Source organism: Bubalus kerabau, chromosome 1 (assembly GCF_029407905.1).
Source record: "Bubalus kerabau isolate K-KA32 ecotype Philippines breed swamp buffalo chromosome 1, PCC_UOA_SB_1v2, whole genome shotgun sequence".
In the NCBI taxonomy this organism is placed as follows: Eukaryota; Metazoa; Chordata; class Mammalia; order Artiodactyla; family Bovidae; genus Bubalus; species Bubalus kerabau.
This window is the reverse complement of record NC_073624.1, coordinates 53,773,123-53,788,735: the sequence shown is the minus strand read 5'-3', so window position 1 is coordinate 53,788,735 and position 15,613 is coordinate 53,773,123. Positions and strand designations below refer to the sequence as shown.

General features: G+C 41.2%; 2 protein-coding genes and 1 long non-coding RNA gene across 13 annotated transcripts in view; 1 reads left to right on the top strand and 2 right to left on the bottom strand.

Moving 5' to 3' along the window:
* Positions 1 to 2,587, bottom strand: part of LOC129648528 (uncharacterized) — a 61,761-nt gene extending 59,174 nt beyond the window's left edge. Inside the window, exon 1 of the long non-coding RNA XR_008712762.1 lies at positions 101 to 2,587. This is a non-coding gene — a long non-coding RNA (uncharacterized LOC129648528). The remainder of the gene's footprint in view (positions 1 to 100) is intronic.
* The window catches only part of NOPCHAP1 (NOP protein chaperone 1), a 256,395-nt gene that overhangs the window by 65,403 nt on the left and 175,379 nt on the right, over positions 1 to 15,613 (top strand). The gene's annotated exons all lie outside the window — the stretch shown is intronic.
* SLC41A2 (solute carrier family 41 member 2) overlaps positions 12,314 to 15,613 on the bottom strand; it is a 151,882-nt gene continuing 148,582 nt past the window's right edge. For all 11 annotated transcript variants that reach the window (XM_055574903.1, XM_055574905.1, XM_055574912.1 and 8 more), the window contains one exon: positions 12,314 to 13,538. In XM_055574903.1, coding sequence (XP_055430878.1) covers positions 13,353 to 13,538 — 186 coding nt within the window. In that variant the 3' untranslated portion in view covers positions 12,314 to 13,352. The remainder of the gene's footprint in view (positions 13,539 to 15,613) is intronic.

The following is a 15,613-nucleotide window of genomic DNA, read 5'->3' as shown; positions in this document are numbered from 1 at the left end:
CGAAGCAGAAGTATAACCATACATTTTCGCATTGGAGGTAGCCATGATAAGACTTTGAAATAAAAAAAAAAAAAAGACTGAAATAGTCAATGGGGCTTACCTGTGAGCAGTAGGGCTGGGCATGGGCAGGAAGATTTTATCTTCATATTATTGCAATTTCAATTTTCACATGCATCTTGAAAGAAATTTCCAAAGGGTGATAACTCCCCACTCAAAAAAACTGGGGAAATGGAGAACTGCTGGCCGACAGCATTCACAAGTACTGGCCATCCCACAGATGAGAAACTCAGTTCCAGGTGGCAGATTTTTCGGTTTGAGGCCAATTCATATTTTTCCTCTTGGAACAAGGCAGTTATAATGTCTGTGTTTTGGCCAGTGCGCGGACTTGGGCCTGGAGACGGGGTGCAGCTAGCATCCGACGCCATGTCTGAACAGACTCTGACTGACACAGCAGGAGGCAAGCAGGGCTGACCCCTCACTGAATGCATCTAGGGAGTAAAGGCGTAACTGCCACTGCTGCGTGAGTCATGCACAGCGCAGGCCCTGGAAGGGCACCCTGCTCTGGACTTCCACGGTTCTGCAGCTTTGGGACCCCTGGGAGATTTGACAGGCAACACCAGGTTCTGAGGGCGGGCACTCCCTCCCCAGGTGGTATCATGAGCTTTTAGCATGAGCTAGGAGATACTGGGCTGAAGAACGGGAGAGAATTATTGTTGGAATGAACCGAGAGAAGACCCTCCCCACCCAGGAGCACCTAGAATTCACTGGGTGAGACACAGAGAGGGAGCTGGGGGTTCTGTGATGTACAAACTGAGTGTAAGGAGACGTTTGAGTACTTACCACAAACAGATTGTAACCATGAGACCTTACCTGTACTCAGACTGGTGAGGTCGGGGGAAACTTTAATTATGTTTACCCAGCTTTCAAATTAGCATTACCATCATCATCCTATTTGGTTGAAACGCAGTATAACAGCAAGTGTGCTTTATCTTGGGCTTCCCAGGTGGTATTAATGCAGGAGAGTTAAGAGATGAGGTTCATCGCTGGGTTGGGAAGATCCCCTGGAGGAGGCCATGGCAACCCAATCCAGTATTTTTGCCTGGAGAATCCCCATGGACAGAGGAGCCTGGAGGGCTACAGTCCATAGGGTCACACAGACACGATGGAAGCAATGTAGCACACACATGCTTTATTTCACTTTCTTTTTGGATGCACAGTGTATGTTGGTGCCCTATTCCAGCTTTGCCATTCTGAGCTTGCTATCCACAGTGTAGTCCACAAACACACACAAGCACACCTGGGAATCTTTCACTAACGCAAACTATCGAGCCTCACCCTAAGCCCGCTGAACCAGGATCATCACTGTAACAAAAGCTCCCCCACCCCCACTCCCGTGATTGACAAAAACATTAAAGTCTGCGGAGCCCTGCTCTGAAGGGGTAGTTCTTAACCTGGCTGCACTTTAGAATCTTCTGGAACACTGAAAACCTTTGAAAGTCCAGGCCCCACCTCAAGCAATTAAATCAGAATCTGTGAGTGTGGAACCGGGTGGCTGTATTTTAGAACAGCTTCCCAGGTGATCCTAATGGTCAGCTAGTGTTGAAAACCTTTGCTCAAAGAATCAGTCTGCTTAGATTTCATGAAAGCTTTTACTATGACTGCCCACTTACAAATTCAAATATGCATCCCTCTCCTTCTCTTTGCCATGGGTTTACCTACCCCTGGCTCCCTCTTTCTCCAGAAATGATTCCTTATCGAGTGCTAGACAGGAGTCAGACACGCAAGAAAATACAGACAAGTAGCACAGGTGATGAGGGGTCATCCCTCATGGGGGATGAGGAGGCCAGCCCTGACGCCAGCGGAAGCTTGTGTCAAAGGGAAGGGGGCTTCCCTGGTGGTCCACCAGGGTTGACGTTGTCCACCCTGGTTGGGTGTCCACCGGCCAAGGCAGGGGACATGAGTTCTGTCCCTGGTGTGGGAGGATCCCACGTGCCTGGGAGCAACTAAGCCCATGTGCCACAACCATTGAGCCCATGTGCTCTAGCGTCAGTGCTCCACAACAAGAGTAGCCACTGTGTGCACTGCCCACACTCACGGCAATTAGAGAAAGCCCGCACGCAGCAATGAAGACCAAACATAGCCAAAATAAATAATGTTTTAAAATGTGAGATGAGGGAGGGAGCACCATGAAGGACTTTGATGGTTGGGCAGAAAAGTCTGTCTAATGTGGCGGAGGAAGAGGAAGCCATTGACGATGGGAAAGAGGTGGGGAGGAAGGTGTGATGAGAATTTAGCTTGGTGAAGGTGATAGTTGCTCAGTTGTGTCCTACTCTTTTCGACCCCATGGGACACTGAATCTATATCTGAAAATACATCTTTATCCACTTCAGACATTGAAGTGATGCTCACTTAGTTATTGGTCTGAAAATATCTACCAAGGCGTTCCCCATACCAGTCTGCTCTGAAGCCCATAATGAAATCCAATAAACGCTTGCTAATTACATTCCCTAATGAACTGTGAGACTGCCTAATCCACAGGTCAGAGCTTTGTATAGTCAATAACTGTGTTAAATAGCCTCGGTGACTTATGTATGATGTCTAATTTTGATGTTATTTATACCCATGAGCCTACACAGAATAGTTTTAAATTCCTGCAGGATGGTTAATCCCCTGGAGTAGGAAATGGCAACCCACTCCAGTATTCTTGCCTGGAAAATTCCATGGACAGAGGAGCCTGGCAGGGTACGTTCCATGGAGTTGCAAAGAGTAGGACACAATTGAGCATACACACACCATTAATGTGCTGATTCCTCTGAGGACTTAACCACATTTTTCTTGTCCTGAATTTATTTGACCTTCTGGATTAAGTGACCAAAAACTTGAAATCTCTTTATGTGAAATGCTTCAGAATCTTTGAATTAAAACTCAAACTCAACCCTACTGGTGTTTCCTGCTCACAAAGGTGACAGATGAAGGAAAAGTGACTAGACGTCTATCCTTCAGAACCGCTTGAGGAAGAACTTTTGTAACTCGAGTTAGCAGTTTTACAAGTCAAGATCTTCTCCAGCTAATCAAATCAGCTCCATTTACCAAATTAAGTGGGCCCAGAATGTCCCTTTACTTTCATGGGCATGTATCCCTGATGCTGGGAAAGATAGAAGGCAGGAGGAAAAGGGAATGACAGAAGATGAGATGGTGGGATGGCATCACCAACTCAATGGATATGAGTTTGAGCAAACTCCGGGAGATGGTGAAGGACAGGAAAGCCTAGTGTGCTGCAGTCCATGGGGTTGCAAAGAGTTGGACACATCTGAGGGACTGAACAACAGCACATGCTAGCTAAGTAATGCTCAAAATCCTGAGCAACTGAACAACACTGTTAATAGACTTGAGGGCACCATCTTACTTCTGATGGCACATTTCAATGGATGTGGTTGAGATGGTTGGCTCCAACGGACAGCTTACTCCAATAATCTGATTGAGAGCAGGGTGGAACAGAGTAACTAAAGTTTTAGTTAATATATTTTATTGCACACTAGAGCTTAAGAAGATATCATGGTGTGTAATTCTCGATAGAACAAGTTATATTTTGCCCAATACATGTTTGATAGAGGTTTTGGAAGCCTAGGAAATGCAATTAAGAGCTCTTGTCCTGTATGATCCTGGCAACTGCACACAGAAGGCGTCAGTTGCTCACCTTAAAAGAATGCAAGAAGTCCTTTAATCACTATCCTGTGAAAATGTCATTCAACTTAGTATTAACTGATAGTGATGACAGTAAGCTGAGGAGGAGGACACTACAAACATATATGACACCCTCTGTCATAATCACTAGAGTCAAGTGAATACTCCAAACACAAATTTCACTTGAAAACCCCATTTAAAACATACTTTTGGAAGTCCAGGATTGCTTTTTTTGTAGGACATATAACTTTCTAAAAATACAGTAATAGTCATACATGTTCCCTATAGAAAATTTTAGAAATATAGAGAAGCACACAGAGAAAAGAAAAGCATCGGAAATTTCACTATAATCAATGTTATTTTGATGTGTTTCTTTCCAGTTTTATAAAAATGCATTAGGTACACATCACATGTGGGTTGATCTTTCTCCCACCCCCTGACCCCCACCCCCATCCTCTTGCTCAAAGTCACTGTGAGTCCTGTGGCAGGCCCCTACTCATTCTGTCCCCAGAGCATGTCTGGTGAAAGTTGGGGCCTTCACTTGATGCCCCCCGATATTCAGCAATCTACAACAAGGGGGGTGTTGTGGCTCACACAAGGTAAGACAGGAGACCAGCCTCTCCAATGACCTTTTCCCGGAAGCAAGTCCTTAGATAACTGACTCAATGGCTGCGGCAAAATCATACTCAATTCGGGAGAGCAGGAGTTGACTAGTTGCATACTGGTTTATTGGACTGGTACTGGCCCACTCGTGCCTTCTGTACCAGGGCTGAGGTGCCCAGGCCCCACAGCTGACTCAGTTAGTTAGGTAGAGGTATCCATGCTTTTTCAGGCACTCAAGTGACTCATGCAGCAGTGAGAAACACTGGCTAGGCCTACAGGGCTGTGCCACACGGACCTCACATCCGAATTCTCTCCATTTCTCTCTTCTCCCAGTGGCCTCCCCAGCCTGCTCATTTTCCCCCAGAGCACAAGCTTGCCACTCATCCCTGTAGAAACAACAAGCTCACTAAGACTTGCTCCTGTCTTGCAAGTTTCACCTTCTAAGACTACCGGCTGTACTCCCTGCAGTTTCTTTTGACTCCACCAGGGGCAGCAGTGAGCCTGGATCTCAGTGGCCAGTACTCCAGTTCATTGGGGTTGACATGGAGACCCTGCTGCTGCTAAGTCACTTCAGTCGTGTCCGACTCTGTGCAATCCCATAGACAGCAGCCCACCAGGCTCCTCCGTCCATGGGATTTTCCAGGCAAGAGTACTGGAGTGGGTTGCCATTTCCTTCTCATGGAGACCCTAAGGATATGGATAAATGTGAGTACTGATGCTGTTTTCCTAGAACAAGCTCTGAAATCATAGGCCTGACCTTTGTAAGGATTCATTTCCTTCCTGCAGTATTTATTCCTTCCTGCCTGGGCTGTGTTATAGTTTCCTTGCCTTAATTTACCAGGAAAATTGGTAAACCCAAGTTGGTTCTTTGTTTTCCTTAATCTCTAGGTGAGGGTTGGTAGAAGACAATCCACAATAAGATCAAACTGCATATATCCTGAGTTTTCACTTATATTGTGAAAATTTCCCCCATGTCATTAAATGTTTGGGGAAAATATGATCATACATGATGATGTATATTTTACATATATTTAGCAAATTGGGTACCATAATTTTTAAACCATTCCTCTATTGTTGGACATCTAGTTTGTTTACAGATTTTACTCTTATCAACAACTGCTGTGAATTTTCTTATATATACATCTTTGACCCCTTCAGAGATTATTTACTAAGAATGGCAAGTACCTCGTTTCATCCTTGGAAATCTCAGCACTAACAGCAGGAGTGGCTTCACATATGGTGTATAGTGAAAACTCATTAACTCCACTCATAGTCTAGATCAGCTTGCATTGCAGCCCTATAAAAACTGTCTCTTTACTATTAAGCTATACGAAATCACAAGATTGTGCCAAATCCAATTAGCATCTATCATGAGCTAGGCATCTCACATTTTGTTATATTCAATTTCCGAAATGCTATTAGCAGAAACCATTAAGGCATTAGGGAATCAAAGCACAAGTAATAATTTTTAAAAAACACGCACTTTCCAATGAATGTATATATCATGTATTATCTATTCATCTGCTACAGCAACAAAATCCCCTGTCCAAATGATGACCTTTTGAGAGGAACTATTTAACTAGGTAATACTAGGGTTTCCCTGGTGGCTCAGATGGTAAAGAATCTTCTGCAATGCAGGAGACTCAAGTTGGATCCCTGGGTTGGGAAGATTCCCTGGAGGAGGCATGGCAACACACTCCAGTATTCTTGCCTGGAGAATTCCATGGACATAGGAGCCTGATGGGCTACAGTCCATGGGGTCGCAAAGAGTTGGACACAACTGAGCCACTTTCACTTTAAGCAGTTTAAGCTACTTTCTTGGTGCCTTATATGATGTATATCATCATATATGATGTATACCATCCTGTGCAAATCATAGCATCAAGTCCAGATTTGACAGTTACAAACAATACACACACCCACACTCACATCAGTGCACACATTCACACTGTGTATGACACTAACACCCCAGCACTGATAGAACAATCAACTGTTGATTCACCAAGAGGAGGAGAAAGGCAAGACAGAGGAAATCTACATCCCAAAGCTACTTGACTACTGCCTTTGTGGAAAAACAGAATAACAAAAAGCAAAACATTTCCGGAAATCACCTTTCAAGCCTTTAGTTTTACCATCACCACAAAATAGTGCATACATGCAAAGTCGCTTCAGTTGTGTCTGACTATTTGTGACCCCGTGGACTGTAGCCTGCCAGGCTCCTCTGTCCAGGGCGAGTATACTGGAGTTGCCATTTCCTCCTCCAGGGGATCTTCCCGACCCAGGGATCGAAGCTGTCTCTCTTAAGTCTCTTGCATTGGCAGACAGGTTCTTTACCACTAGCGCCACCTGGGAAGCCCACCACGAAGTAGACTGAACTCAAATGCTATTTTAATATCAGCACAGCCCTGGGCCCAGAGTTTCTCATGGAATACAGGTTAACTTGACCAAGATTTAGACTGAATCCTTTTACTTCTCATTCCTGCAGCTGTTTCCATTCTCTGTGGTTTTACCTGATAGAAACTTCTTTTGATATGAGGGGAAAAGAAATTTGCTGTATTCAATCTAAGAATATCCTACTTCCTAGGGACACCTGGAGATTTACCATTTAAAAAAAGTTCAAGTGTTTTCTATGCATATTCTGTGTGTAGCAGGCTATTTTTAGGCTCTTAGATCTCTACGTTATATAACTTTACCTTGCAACTTTTACTTCCTAAAGTACCAAGTTATAGTAACACACAGTATAAGGAAAAGGTTGTTTCCTGATCTATTCTTAGCAGTTGATAAAATAATTTTTCAGGTCACCTTACCTGGGATGTGAAGATTGGCTTGGTGTATACCCTAGAGATGCCAGTCCCCTCCTCTGCCCTTTAAGAGGGCTTATACAGGCAACCAATTACCTGGGACCCCTGACTTTATTGGCCTCTGCTGACTGGACGCCAGATCCAAGATGACTCAGTTAGGTCTTCTGCCCTGTGCTGCTGTGCTTAGTCTCTCTCTTTGCAACCCCAGGGACTGCAGCCCTCCAGGCTCCTCTGTCCATGGGGATTCTACAGGCAAGAACACTGGCATGTGTTAACAATTCTGATACCCCAACACATGTGTATTGGAACTGAACAATTAAGTAAATACATAGCAGATGGTGAGCCAGGCTTCTCATTGTTGGAATTTATGGATAAGCAAGAGGAAGAGGCTAGAATAATCCTCGCAGTAACAGTTGGAGACATCAGTATGAGCTCATGTTTATCTTAATATATAGATGGCTACATATAGAAATATTTACATGTGTATGTAGATGCATAGGTTAGCATACATACATGTTTCCTTGCTTTCTTAGCTGAGAGGGCCTGGAAGCAACCACTTCCCAGTACCCAGTAGCAATGAATACATCTAGTGCCCAGAGAGTGGTTTCTAATACTATTTTCCAATAAAAGGAATGAGGGCTCCTTGGAGAAATTGCTAATTCTAAGACTGGGCAGGAAATGAACAAGATGAGCCTTAAAAGTTCTAGTCATCAGGAGAAAAAATCGTAATTAAGTGTGGGTACAGATAATAACTAGACTTATTGGGGTGATCATTTTTATAATATATACATATATGGAATTATTGTGCTGTATAACAACCAGAAACTAATAGAATGTCATGTTAAATATATCTCAATAAAAGTTTAAAATTTAGATTAAAAAATAAAATAGGCAATTTCTCCAATATTTGCTAAGCTCATATCTCACAGAAAATTTATATATGAAGAACTACTACTCAAAAGACAGCCCCATGAGTTGAAGATGTTTGTGCTATAGTACTTAGGAAACATGATGTAGCCTTGGGACTAGGAAGACATTCTAACATCTCTTATGACACACAAAATCAATGTGTTTATTCCATCACAGCAAAATGCTTCTTTGCTAAGACCAAGATGAAATAATATGAGGTTTCTTCTATGCCCACCTTCTGGCAAGTCTTTATCATAAATGGGTGTTGAATTTTGTCAAAAGCTTTTCCTCCATCTATTGAGATGATGATATGATTTCTATTCTTCAGTTTGTTAATGTGGCATATCACATTGATTTGCAGGCATTGAAGCATCCTTTCATCCCTGGGATGAATCCCTCTTGCTCATTGTGTGTGATCCTTTTGATGTATTGTTAGATTCAGTCTGCTGTATTTTGGTGAAGATTTTTTGCGTCTATGTTCATCAATGATACTAGCCTATTTTTTTTTTTGGTGGTATCTTTGTCTGATTTTGGTATCAGGGTGATGGTGGCCTCATTGAGTTTGGGAGTGTTCCTTCCTCTGCAATTTTTTGGAGAGGATAGGTATTTCAGAAGTTTCAGAAGGACAGGTGTTAACTTTTCTCTAAATGTTTGATTTAGAGAAGCCGTCAAGTCCTAGACTTTTGCTTGTTGGTAGTTTTCAATTTCAGTTCTTCTGATTGATCTGTTCATATTTTCTATTTCTTCCTGTTTCAGTTTGAGCAATTATATCTTTCTAAGTATTTGTCTATTTCTTCTAGGTTGTCCATTTTATTGGCATATAGTTGCTTATAGTGGTCTCTCAGGATCCTTTGTATTTCTGTGGTATCCATGGTAACTTCTCCTTATTCATTTTTATTGAGTCCTTTCCTTTTTTTTCTTGACGAGTCTCTGCCTAAGGGTTTATCAATCTTGTTTACCTTTTCAAAGAACCAGCTTTTAGTTTCATTGATCATTTTCATTATTTTCTTCTTCTCTATTTATTCTGCTCTGATATTTATGATTTCCTTCCTTCTATGAACTTTCGATTTTGTTTGTTCTTCTTTCTCTACTTTGCTTTGTGTTTGGTGAGGTGGTTTACTTGAGATTTTTCTTGTATCCTGAGGTAAGACTGTATTGCTATAAACTTTCCTCTTAGAGCTGCTTTTGCTACATCCAATAGGTTTTGGATTGTGATGTTTTAATTTTCATTTGTCTGTAGGCATTTTTAAAATTTCTTTAGGAATAATAGGTACAGATGTCATTTGAAACGATCAGATGAGGTCACCTAGGGATAAAAAATAGAGAAATGGTAATAAAAACCGAGTTGCAGGGCATTCCAACGCTTAGAGGTTAAGAGGTGGAGGAACCACCAGCAAGATGAAGACGAGGCTTCTAGCAATGCAGAAAGGAAAGCAAAAGCAGATTTTTTTTTTTTTTTAATAAGTGAAGAAAGTATTTCAAGGAAGGAGGAGACTCTGTAAAATACCTTTAGAAACTAAGATGAGGATAAGGAAATCAACTCTGAATATTCACTGGAAGGACTGATGGTGAAGCTGAAGCTCCAATAATTTGGCCACCTGATATGAAGAACCAACTCATTGGAAAAGACCTTGATGCTGGGAAAGATCGAAGGCAACAGGAGAAGGGGGTGGCAGAGGATGAGATGGTTAGATAGCATTACCAACTCAATGGACGTTGAGTTTCAGCAAGCTCTGGGAGATAGTGAAGGACAGGGGAGCCCGATGATAGGGTCAGTCCACGGGGTCACAAAGAGTCAGACACGACTTAACGACTGAACAACAACAAGACGAGGATTCTTACTGAGAACTAAGCACTAGATTTGCAACATGGAGATCATTGGTGACCTCAACAGGTATACTTTCAGTAGAGTGGTAGGGACAAAAGCCTGATCTCTCAAAGAGTGAAGTGGTTAGAGAAATAGAGGAGGCTGCTGGACCGCTGAGGGTTAGCTTGATGTCTGAGGTTATGAATTTACAGATTTGTCGTGTGTTCTTCATGAACCATGCTCAGCTGTTCAAGTGTAGGCAAAGCATCGGCAGAGAGCTGTATTTAACCAGAGCTGTCCAACAGGAATGAAGGAGATAGTTGAGGATATACAAACTGATGGGCCAAGAAATGTAAACTGAATAGTGAAAACAGTACTTAAGAGTGAAAAAGTGGTAAAGCAGTAAAGTGGAGGTCTACGTATGGTCAGAGCCCAATTTATTATGCTCATAAACAACATATATACATTCTCTTCTGGGTGAATTCCACAAGGCTTAATGTTCATCTAGTTTATCAAGAAGTAAGTACAACAAGGCTGGGTAAATATGTCTTAAATTTTATTATTTGAGTTTACAACAATTCAAAGATGGCAGATGCCCATTATAAAGGGGTATGCTATACAAGAGCTGTATTAAAAGGCAAGGAAACCCAATTACTGAAAGACCCCTAAAAACGTACTTCATTTGGCTACATCATTGATAGTCTATGCCATAGAATTTTCAGTGTCTCCCAGAAGATACATTACTAACAGTTTCTATTTTATTAGGTTCTAAGAAACTTTATTTCTTAAAGAATAAAAAGCAATTGGTGGGCAAAAATAAAGTCTTTGAAAAGATTATTCATGTTTAAATAAAGTGCCTGATAAATTAGTGAGGGGAGGAAGTTCAGAAAGCAAACTTACGTGGTGTAAAAATAAACTTTGTTAATTTGTTTTACATACAACTGATAATAAATGCATTTTGTGGGCAGGCAAAGTTATCTTATTCATTCTATACTTATGTAAAGGCTTTCAAAAAACAGTAAAAAATTTTTTTAAAGAATTTAAATCTGTTTTATAAATTAATTCAGCTAATTGGTGACTGATTTTTCCAAGTCTTTAGTTTTTTCCCCATTACATGTCTTTTAGACATTTTGTTGCTGTAACAAAGATTGGGTAGCAAAAAAGAAAGAGGACAGAACTCAAATCAGTTATTCTAGTTATTTATTAGCATTTATGGAAAATCAGCTAGATTTGGGAAGGCAATTAAATATTCTATGAAATAAGGCATTGTTCTTTCTTCTAAAGTTTTCATTTATCTTTGATTTCCTTGGTCTTAGGAACATGAATAATTTTAGAGTTAGCTATATTTACCAGTAAGATACATTAAATGAAGATTTCCCTGTCTGAAGTTGGAAAGACGTAGCAATACTCTATTCTACTTTAGAAGATCTTGTTTCCGTGGTTGATTTCCTCATAGTTGACAAGTTGTATACACTTGGTACATTTGGAGGGTCACAGAAAAAGAACTGGCTTAGGAGATTGATGATCTAGACTAGATCACAATTTGGGGCCCTTTGTAGCTGTGCAACATTAAAAATGCAACTTGGCTGATTTTCGTTTCCTTCTGCTGTAAAATAGAGATAGGAATATCTATCTGACCTATTTCACATGTACTGTTGTGAGAACTAAATAACATGATGTATTTGAATGTGCTTTGGAATATGTAATGAACTAAAGTTGTTGGTAAATACTTTAAAAATGTGATTTGCTGTGCATTTTATAGGTAAAAAAAATGAAAACAGAAATCGTTGGGGAGTATAAATGCTTATGAATTATACAGCCCAAATATAAATAATTTACAAGTGCTTTACAACAAAATCAAAGAAATTATTTACGGATTTTTTAAATAAAAAATTTTGCAGAATGTTCACTACATGATATTATAACTCTCCAAAGGAGAAATCCTATAATTAGTTCAGTTCTCTGCCTTACAATTTCATTATACGGCAGAAGAATGGAATAATTAATGTTTTAAAATAAGCAAAATATATAGCTCTAAACCACAGTCCCTTTATTTTAAAGAGCTTAATAAGAACACTTCCCTCAATATATATACAAACAACATACTGTTTATATAATGTTAACACTAACTCACAATTTAACCATGATGATCAAAGTCAGTGTTCATTTCTTCTTCCCTTTATCAGTTAGATTATTAAATATCTGACAATCTTGAGAGATTCCACTGTATTTTTCAAAATGTATGTAATATAAAAAATGCTTACCTATTGAATAACTAAGATGTTGGTCAAGTGTTTGGAATACAGATCAGAGTTTTAGAAAAATATCTGAGAAACACAGCAGTGTACCTGATACTGTCCCATGCAGACGTGAGCCTGTGCAGAGACGATGTGCACGGGCAGGAACAACACTGAAGCAACCCACCAACTCCTCCCTTAAAATGGTAAGCCTGCAAGTTTCAACAGACCTCTTAAGAAGAACAAATGAACCATTTGCTCATTCTAAATCTGATGATATCTTGATTATATTAAATGGTACCTTTTTAAAAAAATTATGAAGGAAGTATTAATTATAACATAGCTAACAAATACTATATTCTGGGCAAGAGGAAAATTTTTACACCACATGACAAAAGCATGTCAATAAAATGTGCTAAAAGAATAACTACAGAATGCTAATATCCCACTATGATCTTTTCTATCAACAAGCCAAGATTCAGCACTCCATCAACAGCTTCTGTCTCTCTCTTTCACATACCGCACACACACACACACAATTTCTCACACCATCTTGATCTACAAATGCAGCGCAGGTCATCTCATTTTGGACTAGTAAGTCTTCTAAAAAAGATCAACCTTCTTTCAATAAATCAATCATCAAAAATGACCCATTGCTTTCACTAAAGGCAATTCTGTGTTTAAAGGGTAGCCTGCAGAGAACTTGCAGGGTTGAAATAAAATTAGCATTGGCACAGAGAAATTCATACAAGCAGATAAAAGTGAGTTTATCTCATACTCAGTAGAACATACTGAGGTCAGGTTAGGAGCAAACAAATTGGTAAATGGATCCTCAGCTGGCAGAGAGGTGGGCATAATTAAAACAAGCTTGCTTGGGCCCCTTTCATTTTAAAGTCTGCTTTGCAGAACAAACACATCTGTGAGACAAGAAAGATGAAACCAGAACTCTTGGCATTATAAGTTAAACAGTAAGACAGTACATTTCTGCTATGTCTGTGGTTCTAAAATTATTCATTGTAAACATCTTATATTCCTTTCTAGTTAATCAATTTCAGAGCTTGAGCTTGTGTCTATGTCTATGTCAAATTATCATTTATTCTATGAAAAGCAGCACAAATACTGTTCATTCTCATTTCAACACAGATTCCTTAAAAAAAAAAAAAAGTGTTAAGGCCATTTAATGGAATCAGGGCCAACTGAAGATTACCCTGGCAGAAGTCAAACTACCGAATTAAAAATTGTGAAAAAGAGTCATAAGTGGTTGTTTTGTATTTTCCTTCTTGATTACTTGAGAGTAGCTTGTAGGATTTATTAGTCTCCAACATCTCCATCTCGATCTCCAATAAGCCAGAGAAAATGAAAACTTAAGGCCAACAAGGCTGTCCCAAGCAGATCACCCAGTGCCGTCAGATAGGGGATGGAGAAGCTATCAGGGTCCTTTCCTTTCCTCCAGAAATGATGCACCATCCAGTCAGCGATCCACAGCAAGGTAAACACCTAAAAAAGAACATCAAAGATTATTCCTGTCACCTGGACAGTCCCAGCCCAGTAAATACGGCCATTAGCCTAGGTCACAGCTCTCTGAAAGGAACAATATGTGTCTAGGAGAAAGAGTTAATTGACAAGAAGGTTTTCTTTTCACCAGGAAAAAATACTATATGTCTCTGCAATCAGTGAAGTTTTTTGGGCTTCCCTGGTGGTTCAATGGTAAAGAATCTGCCCACCAATGCAAGAGACATGGGTTCAATCCCTGGTCCAGGAAGATCCCACATGCTGCAGAGCAAATAAGCCTAGGCACCACAACTATTGAGCCTGTTCTAGAGCCCAGGAGCCACAAATAGTGAGCCCAGAAGCCGTGAAGCCCACACACCTAGAGCCTGTGCTCTGCAACAAGAAAAGCCACTAATATGAGAAGCCCGTGCACCGCAACTAGAGAAAAGCCCATGCACAAGGAGACCCAGAACAGCCAAAAAAACAAATAAATAAATTTGAGCTTTTCTTCAACTTGTCACATGTATCTTCTCATTTTCTCTAGCCTCCCCCAAACTACCATGAGCCTTAACTTTAGCAGTACTGTACATTTTGCCAAACCACTATCATGTCAACTCACTGCATCACTGCTGTAAGGTCAAAAATTGGAAATAACCTAAAATGTTTAATGCCTCAAGAATGGCTAAATTAACACTTAGGTCATACAACCGAAGGGCTTCCCAGGTGGCACTAGTGGTCAAGAACCTGCCTGCCAATGCAGGGGACTTAAAGTGGGTTTGATCCCTGGGTCAGGAAGATCCCCTGGAAGAGGGAATGGCAACCCATTCCGGTATTCTTGCCTGGAGAATCGCATGGACAGAGGGGCCTGGCGGGCTATAGTCCATGGGGTTGAAAAGAGTCGGACACGACTGAAGCAACTTAGCATGCGTGCACAGTTAACAGTGGGATTCCTTCAGACCTTCATTTTGTTCCAAGGGACAGGCAGGAGTCTAACTCCCCAGAGAGGAGGTTAGATGTTCAGAATTGGAGGGCTGCCCTGAAATGGCCAACCACCCCTGCCCCAATCCTCCAATAGTAAAGTGCCCAGTCAACCACCCTCTCCCACCGCCAAGCTACTTAGCCTCTCCATGCTTCAGTTGCCTTTCTGTAAAATACAGAAAACAATCCCTCTCTCACAGAGATGATAACACGAGCATTAAATAATGCAGAGCACTTAGAACAGTGCTGGACACACAGAAAGAACATAACAACTATTTGCTATGATTTAAAAGAAACTAGGTCATGTATGACGGAGAAGGCAACAGCAACCCATTCCAGTACTCTTGCCTGGAAAATCCCATGGACGGAGGAGCCTGGTGGGCTGCAGTCCATGGGGTTGTGAAGAGTTGGACACGACTGAGCAACTTCACTTTCACTTTTCACTTTCATGCATTGGAGAAGGAAATGGCAACTCACTCCTGTGTTCTTGCCTGGAGAATCCCAGGGATAGGGGAGCCTGGTGGGCTGCCGTCTATGGGGTCGCACAGAGTTGGACACGACTGAGGTGACTTAGCAGCTTAGCAGCAGCAGGTCATATATGACGGAGAAGGCAATGGCAACCCACTCCAGTACTCTTGCCTGGAAAATCCCATGGACAGAGGAGTCTGGTGGGCTGCAGTCCATGGGGTCGTGAAGAGTCGGACACGACTGAGTGACTTCACTTTACTTTTCACTTTCATGCACTGGAGAAGGGAATGGCAACCCACTCCTGGAGAATCTTGCCTGGAGAATCCCAGGGATGGCAGAGCCTGGTGGGCTGCCGTCTCTGGGGTCACACAGAGTTGGACACGACTGAAGCGACTTAGCAGCAGCAGCAGCAGCAGCAGGTCATATATGAAGAAACAAGAATCTGACTTTTCAACAACTGCAGTAGGAAAAAAGCTAGTGATACCTTCAAAATCGTGAGAGAATATTTCTGACTGTAAACCTGAACCCAATTTATCAACCAAGGGTTGAGGGTAAACTAGAGGTATCATAAGACATGCTGGCATTCAGGAAAATTCTCCCCTGTTCTCTTTGGAACTTTCTTGAAAATGTGTTGA